Source organism: Elephantulus edwardii, unplaced genomic scaffold, assembly GCF_000299155.1.
Source record: "Elephantulus edwardii isolate Elephantulus edwardi_28Jun2011 unplaced genomic scaffold, EleEdw1.0 scaffold00095, whole genome shotgun sequence".
Lineage (NCBI taxonomy): Eukaryota > Metazoa > Chordata > Mammalia > Macroscelidea > Macroscelididae > Elephantulus > Elephantulus edwardii.
The window spans coordinates 4,584,498-4,593,298 of record NW_006399845.1 but is presented as its reverse complement, the minus strand read 5'-3'; the positions used below and the strand labels follow the sequence as shown (position 1 = coordinate 4,593,298).

The window sequence follows — 8,801 nt, the reverse complement described above, 5'->3', positions numbered from 1 at the left end:
GGAATGCAAGCCCACAACAGACTCAAGACAAAGACACAGAAAATTATGGTTTAGCAAAATTAAATTCAACAACACGTTAAAATTAAGTGGGAAAATTTTAATTAATAAACATCAAATAGACTTTACATTGATAACTGCAATACTGGTAATTCCAACATTTTCAATATTGTTCTCCCAAAAAGTTAATTATTTTATCTTGAAAAATGTGGAGACCCAATTATTGAGCCAGTCCAGGTCACCATGGTAATGTTAACATCTAAATAGGCATTCTCATATCAGTCTATAATTAGGTAGATTGTGAACCTCTTATATCTCTGAATTTAAGCAGAAATGTCATGAAATAATTTAAAGAAATGTCTTGAAGTGCAAACCATAAAACTCCACACTGGGATCATTTATTTGCACATGGCATACCTGTTTTGAGAGCAAACAGGCAATTTTTTTTTCTTTTCTAAGTACTGGGGAAACTTCTGCAGTAAACCTTTTGTCGCCTTTATTATAGGATGGGATTTAAGAAAGATTACAAGACCTCTGTGGTCAGTCTCCCACAGCTGATAAAAAGCTATCAAAAACATAATATAGTTGACAAGAAAAAAAAACCTGTTTTTCTAAAGGCAGCAGAAATATTAAAGAAATAGCACATCGTATTTGTATAAGCATGAACACTTAAAGCTAGTCACACTGCTGATAAACCCAATAATGTATTCAAAAGTTCTATACAAATGAACCAATGATATATGTTTACTTCCATCGATCCAATGGTCGAATGTTAAATCTGCACGAGAGTGGTGATGTCGCAGTTTGCTGATCCAACTTGAGAGTTCAAGATACTATTTGTGAGTTTGGCCCACTGATGTCCGTATCCGTGATAAATTCAGTTCAAAAGATGGAAATTAGAGCAAAGACTCCATATAACAAAGCACAAGGATATGCTACTAGAAGTTGCTGTCCTTCCATGGCTAATGCAGAAATGAAAATTTTGGAAGCAGAAAAACTACACCATCCAATAATTCCAGCAGTGAGAATGATTCCTATCATTCCTCTGTAGCCAACAAAGAAAGAAAAGAAATAAAAAAAGGTATAACACTTGTTATGAAACCTCCTAATGATAACTTATCCAAAATAAAAGCATTTTAAAATTTACATGTAGTCACTGTAATAACCATCAAGGTATTTTTCAAGTGCTTAGTGTACCACACAGCAAAACCAAAGTTGATAATTACACCGTATGATTAATAAGTTAATTTTTAATTTTATCTCACTCCTTCTGGTATAGAATTTTTCAACACTGACACTCTTCACCTTTATACTAAAAAAATCTTTGCTGTGGTTCTATTTTGTGCATGGTTAGGATGTTTATCAGCATCTCTGGCCTCTACTTACTAGACGTTAATAATTCTTCTTCAATTGTGACCAAAAAAATTATGTTCAGACACTGTCAGATGCACTGAGAGGCCAAATTGCTCTCAGCTGTTTTAGTTGGAAACTGATTCCTCTGTATAATCTAATTATAGAAACACCAAGTCTCAACAAATGTGCAGAAAGAACCAGCTTATACACACTAAAAATCCAAAACATTTCTACTGAAGGTAGGAATCCTATGAAGCTATGAATTAATCTAATTTCTAGTATCAAATACTTGAAGTATGCTCTTCTTCTGAACCTATGGGTTGGAATGGACTCCTCACCCATGTAACAAAACCAGACTGTAGTATCTGAAGCTAGCCACAAGGAGGAGCTTGAACTGTTGAGAGAATTTGCACACTAGGCACACGGAGAAGCTTCTATCAGTTAAAAGAAAAAATCACACCTTTACTTTTCATCTAACCTTATTTAAAAATGTGCACAGCCTCCAGCCAAAAACCACTCTTTCCAAAGCAGTTAAAAAGCTGTCAAATATTTACTTTTTATTCATACTTTTATTCATATTTTATTTTTTTTAATTCATGCTAACATTTGATGGCTCAAATAAACTTTAATAGCCTAATACCTTGATCTTTTCCATGTAATATTTAAATTAGCAACAGTCATCAATGTTTTTAATTCATTACTGCTTGGCAGTAGTAAATAAACACACAATTAGTGACATATCATCAATATAAAATGTCTGTGTATCACAGACAGAAAGAGATGGAATGAAAGATTTTTATATTTGTTCTCATTCACTCAAGCGTTCTCATTACCATTAAGCCAGAAGTGAGTCATAGATGACCCACTGGCAAGTTTTTGGAGACTGTAAATCCCATAGAAGGAGAATCATTGGTGGGATTCAAACTGCCAAAAGTACCACCGTTGGGATAACAGCAAAACTCTCTAAGGACTAACCCATGAGGCTCTCCCTTCCCACTGTATTTTACCCAAAAATACCTAGCATAATCCTCACCTACTGGAGGCACTATGTTTTCTGGAATTTCTTAAATCATTTATCTCATATTGAGAGTGAAGTGAAGCATATTATTGAGATCTGGTAAATCAACCCTCAAAATAAAGACTAGTACTTACTGCAAAGAAAATATTACTGCAAAGCTGGAAAGCAGGATCATAGGAAGAAGACAGTATCCAAGGACACTTGCCACACAACCAAATGAAACACCTGTCATACTCATTAAGTTCAACAAACAAAACATTCCCAGGCAACCAATTGCACTGATTCCATATACATAGCCAAACTGGATTTTGCCAGCCTACAAGTAAAGAAAGAAATACAAGTTAAAGAGTAAACAACATATCTGGCATTATTTCATGTAAAATGACACTGTAGAAAATAAATAATTAACAAGCACCTATTTAGAATCAAGATACTTACAGTCTATGTGATGAAATAAAAGACTGAATAATTGGCTTATATGGTCTTAAGAAGTTTAAAGAATCACCTCCCAACATGTGTATTTTTATAATGGCACAATCACCTACAGTAGCAGATTTCTAGAACTGTGGCTGATTGCACGGTTAATTTCACTTGAAAGGACCTAAAGAATTCATACTTATTTGCAGAAAGAGCTGTCAACTTTTAAACAGTGGAAATCATTTCTTGATCCATTTTATAGAGATGTTAAAGGAACTAGAAGAAAGGAGGCTAGGTAAGCTTTTACCTGGGATTTTGTAGCAGAAGAGAGGACAAAACTGATTAATAACCAGGCAAGAGGAACATTATTTTGTCAAATTGGTGATTTATATAGCTGACTATAAAAAAAAAATAAAAAATAAAAAAGTCAAAGGAACACCAAACCCCCACAAATAAACATTAATTCTCCTTTTCAGAGACATTACTGACAAATCACAGGACTCCATAAAGGCTGGAACTAATTTAGTCTAAATTAAGATACACTTCTTGGAATAAAGAAACATAAAACATTATACTCAGGCCATACTATTACTAAAACTAGTCTACAGAGAAGCCTTCAAAAAGTTGTCATATTTCTGTCACATGAAATACAGATGTCAAGTGTAGAAATATTTTAGTTGGACACTGTGTATTAAGAGCAATTAATTTTAAAATAATAAGCTGAAATCACTGATGAATTCACTCATAATACTCATCAAGAATTCCAACTGAATAGTGCTTCAATCTTTTAAAAATATTTGCATAGAAATTTTCTTATTTCCAAATGCAGACCTGTTTGGTTGGTAGTCTAGGAAACTGTGTACAAGAGGGAGCTGAAAGATTAAAACATAAGTTCAAAGGCAGAAATAGGAGCAATGGAATAATTTCATTTTTCTTATTAAAAAATTCTATCTTCTGTCCTTATTTATTTCTTTTAATTAATAGATAAGTATTAACAATTCTTTTTTTAAAAGGAAAAAATCTACCAGTTGAAGACATATTTTAATATTCTGGGGAGAAAGACTTAACTTTTAGCCTTGTAATGATTTAGTTAATGGAAAATTAAAATAATACATAGGAAAATAATCATTACTACTTCAAAAAAACATGTGGGGGTCCACAATTCATAACTGCAACAATAACTAACTACCAGTAGGTTAAAAAGAAGTGAGAAATTCTGATAAGAGATTCATGTCACACATTATTATTTTTTCTTATTCTGGTGGCCTAGTGGTAAGGAATTGCACTGCCATTCCAAAGAAAAGTAGTTCGAATCCACCAGCTGCTCTGTGACAGAAAGATGGGTACTCTCCTCTAGTGCAATTAATTGTCTCTTAAAACCTTCTGGAGGGTCAGCCACGAGTGGTACATAACAAAAGCATATACATAATAGGTTCACTTGCTGGAAGAATAAATTATTTCTATATCTGCTGTTGACTAAGAATGGAAAAGCAATGGATAGCTGTAAATGGAAGCACTGGATATCATTTGAAACTTGTGGTATACCAAGTAACAAAATGGCTTTTGGTGAAATATACAAAGACCCCAAGAGTTGAAATGAAAGTCTTACCAGTAATAAAGTGGCTCCAAATGCAAGGCAAAAAACCATTGGTCCTGCCAAATCGGTCTCATTCATGATACTGCCATCTGCTACTTTTAGTGGATGTAAGACCGTAAGTGTTTTCTGCCAGATGTGATCAAAATTGATACCTAACTCTAAGGGGATAGAGAAGACAGAAATCCATGAGGATTTGTAACATACTTTTACTTTTGTCATAATCTATATTGCAGCAAGAAATATAATGAGACCATTAGCACCGAAAGTAAATAAAGTAATTGCAGAAGATACTTGGTTAAGTCCCTGATACCAGTTTTCACTGGTACTAGTTTATTGTACAGATATACAATCTCAGGATTGGTGGGAGAAAGGGCATAGATATATGATGAAACAGAAATCGAACACATTTCTCAGCCCTGAAGGCATAGCAAAAAATATAGGCACAGGGCTAATAGCAAGAGGGTTTGGTTGTTTCTGGGGTTTTTTTTTCTTTTCCCCCTTAAACAGATTAAGAAGCACTAAGTGGTCCCATGAATTGCATACATATCCTATCTCCAAGCACATATATGCATTTTTCTAAGTATTTATCCATAGATTTCATTATGCTTTCAAAGGGTTAATGGGTCCAAAATTTTCCAGTTTACTAGGATACAATGTGAAAACTACTATACTTATTAGCAATGTCACTAGTTCTGCTGATTTCTATGTACAGTGAATCAATGACATGGTATTTTCTTTCAGTTTCTTAATCAGTAGAAGCTAATCTGCAATTTAAAATAAAATTCTATGCTTACAACAATAGAATTATATTAACATATTATCATTTTATAGTATGTATGGCCTGAAATGCCATACTGCTAGCAGTTTGAACCCAAGACAAGCTCTGAAAGAGAAAGATGGGCAATCTATTCTTTTGTTGATTTACAGTCTCAGAAACTCATTAAAGTCAGCTATGAGTAGGCTTAATCTCCACAGTGATGAGTTTTTTATGAATTAAAATTCTAAAAAATCTGGTAGTATAGTGGTAAAGTGCTAACCTAGAAATTTAAACCCACGAACCAATGTTTGAGAACAAGATGTAGCAGTCTGCTTCTAAGATTTACAGCTTTAGGAACTCTATGGGGCAGTTCTACTGTATTCTACAGGATCACTATTACCCAAATCAATGACAACAGGTTTGGGGGTTTTTTATTTATCAAAATTTAAATCCCCTGTGGTTCAATGTGGTTCATGCATATTGTTCAAAATGGGCCACTTAATAGTAAAATTCTTTTATACAAGATTATTCCTCTAAAGAAAGTTATATATAGTTTTCATTGTCAATCTAAATACTATAGAGTGCTATATAACAGAGCAACTAACTAGTTCAACCTTCTAATAAAGGTGGCTCGTCCTCAAAGTTGTTTCCATAGTATGACTGAGGTGTAGTCGAGGTATATGTCTGGGTTGGCTGGAAAATCTGCCCAGTGTATGGTTGCTGTGGTTGCATCATGTCTGGAGGTACAAACCGGCCTTGTTGCGAGTAGTCATAGCCACCATACTGTCTGCAAATCAAAAGAAGTTACATTAATTAGAACTACCTTCTATCTTTGCACCTTGAGAACAGAAAATAATCTCTAACTTTCATTCTGGCAGCCAGGAAATCTTATTCATGAAATTCCTAGAGCACGTGGTTTTGCCAGTTTTATAAAGAGAAGATGAAATGATTACTAAAATCAGGGTGATTATCTATATAACATGCTGTTTTCATAAAGAATCTGACCAATGACGCTAAAAATTCACATATGTACCACCTAAGCATTTTACAAACTACTCAATGAGAACACATTAGGGGAAGCCAACAAGTAAATAACAATCTTGTTTATTTTTCCTCCTAAGTGAGCATATTGATGATAAGCTGTACAATGAAAGCTAGGAATACGAGGATGACAAACACTGTACCATACATTATGTCATTTTTCCACTGCAGTTTACATCTGTATTGAATGTACAATCATTCTACTTTATTCTCTGTGAAAGCCAGAATAAAAAAAAAAAAACAAACCCGCAGTATCATTGTTGTTGTTGTTATGTGCCATCAAGTCGCTTGCGACTCACAGTGACCCTATGTACAACCACTTATATTTTGCTAACATTTTTAATTTTTTATAGTAGTTGTATAGTTGCTTACCTGAATCACTTGACCTGCTGTTACAGCAAACGGGGCATTTTAGAGGGAAAATGTCCTTGTAGTAAAAATGGTTATTTTAATGATGACAGTGAGAATAGAAGAAAATGAAGATATACCTTTAAAATTTATACTCCATACTACTCTGTAAAGATAAGACTAATCTAAACTGATGGAATTAATGGAATAGAAATATTGTATATTAAAAAGCAGAAGAATAAAATGATTCTTTTAATGAACACCTGAAAATTGAAAGCTTAACAATCCATCAGTTAAATAACCTCTTAAAGATACTCCCTTTCAAAAAAATATAAAAATCAAATAACCTATATTAGCATTACTTGAGACTTTAAAATTAAATATAATCTTTATTAGGCACTTTCAACTACAAGTCAATCAAAGCAATAATAAACTTTCAATCAGAGATTCCAATGTGCTTTTCAAGACTTTCTAAACTAATCCAATGCAAACTAAGTAGTATTTTTCTGAACAGAATACAGAATTCACTTAATTCATTTTAATAGAAAATGAAAAGAATACAAATAGTTATTAATAAACGTATTATGAAATGGCTATATAAGAGATTACTATGTTGTTGTTGATTGCCATCGAGTTAAGCAAGACTCATAGCAATCCTATGAACCTTTAAATTGCTTGAAGCCTTTATATAACTATCTATATTATATCAAAGCTCATACAGTTTCCAGAGGCATGTTTTTAGGAGGTGGATGCCATACCTGATTCCAAATCTGTCTTAAACTGGGAGTTCCACAAAACACTGTTCATCATGGGTAACTGTTAATGCATTTGACACCCCAATGGCCCAAGATTCAGCATCACAGCAAACACAGGTTACCTCAGTATAACATTCTGACAGAAGAGTGCTGTACTACTTAGAATATTCCTCCAAAAATATAATAACAACCAACTTTTAAACATAAAGCCCTTCCCCAAGGTTTTGCTGACCCCCATTGCCCCAGGTACTGTATCAATCCAACTCATCCGGGGTTTTCTTCTCCTGTGCTGTCCCTGCACCCTTCTAAGCATTATGTCGTCTCCAAGGACTGGTCTCTCCTGGCTATGTGTCCAAAGTATGTGAGATGAAGCCTCTTAATCTCTGTAAATATTCATTAAAATTAATAAAATAAAATTAAAAACAGAAAAAAAATCCTAGCCTCCAAGGAGACTTGGTTTTACCCTCTCCAAGAGAGACCAATCTATTTTCTTGACAGTTCACGGTATGTCCAAGACTCTTCTCCAGCACCACAACTCGAAGGCATCTATTCTTCTTCTGTCATCCTTAGTCATTATTCACCTCTCTGAAGCATAACAAGTAATTGAGAAGACCATGGCCTGTATTAGGAGCACCTTTGTCTCTAGACTAACACAGTTGCTTTTCAGCACTGTGGAGAGATCCATGACAGCAGATTTTCCCAATGTAATTCATCTTTTGATTACCTGATTGCTGGTGTTAAGCGTGTTGATTGTGGAGCCCAGCAAGCTGTAATTGCTAGCAACCTCAATCTCTTCTTCATCTATCATGGTGCTGCCAACTGGCTCAGTGGTGAGAACTTCTGTCTTCCTGATACTGAGCTTCAATCTATATTGATGATTACAGTCTTTGACCTTCTGCAGCAAGCACTTCAGGTCTTCCTCAGTTTCAGCAAGCCAGGTTGTGTCATCTGTGTATCGTAGGCTGTTGATGAGTCTTTCTCCAATCTTGATGCCACACTCCTCCTCATAAAGCCCTGCTTCCCGAATTATCTATCTGTTCTTTATACAGACTGAAAAGATACGGGGACAGGATGCATCCCCGACACATTCCTTTCCCTGATTTTGAACCATGAAGTGTTTCCCTGCTCTGTTCTAAGGACTACTTAGGGTCATTATGAGTCGCCTGCGACTCGACGGCACTTAACAACAATAATATCAACACAGAGAGAGAGAGATCAGCTGGCCCAGTGGACAGAAAGCAATGCTACCAAGCCAAAGGTGGGTGACTTTTAATCTGCGGCCCTTGGGCCTGTCTTTCATTGTTTTGTTCAGACATTCCCCTAGGTCGTATAGCCCTGGTGTACAAGTTGCCATACCGCGGTCACTTTTGATTGCTGAGAGGCTGAACACTGTGACACTGATGTGTCAAATGCATTAATGGTTGGCTACACAATGCAGACAGAGAGTGGGGTGCAACTCCCCGATTAAAACAAGCTTGGAAGGAGGAGTGGCATCCACTTCCATAATAGCTTGCCTCC

At 35.1% G+C, this 8,801-nt stretch overlaps 1 protein-coding gene across 1 annotated transcript in view; it reads right to left on the bottom strand.

Moving 5' to 3' along the window:
* Positions 1–481: 481 nt before the first annotated feature.
* LOC102873657 (protein YIPF5-like) overlaps positions 482–8,801 on the bottom strand; it is a 24,500-nt gene continuing 16,180 nt past the window's right edge. The window contains exons 2-5 of the mRNA XM_006891111.1: positions 5,754–5,926; positions 4,395–4,540; positions 2,503–2,684; positions 482–1,042 (exon numbers count right to left, since the gene is read on the bottom strand). Of these exons, the coding sequence (XP_006891173.1) occupies positions 880–1,042; positions 2,503–2,684; positions 4,395–4,540; positions 5,754–5,926 (664 nt within the window). The 3' untranslated portion in view covers positions 482–879. The remainder of the gene's footprint in view (positions 1,043–2,502; positions 2,685–4,394; positions 4,541–5,753; positions 5,927–8,801) is intronic.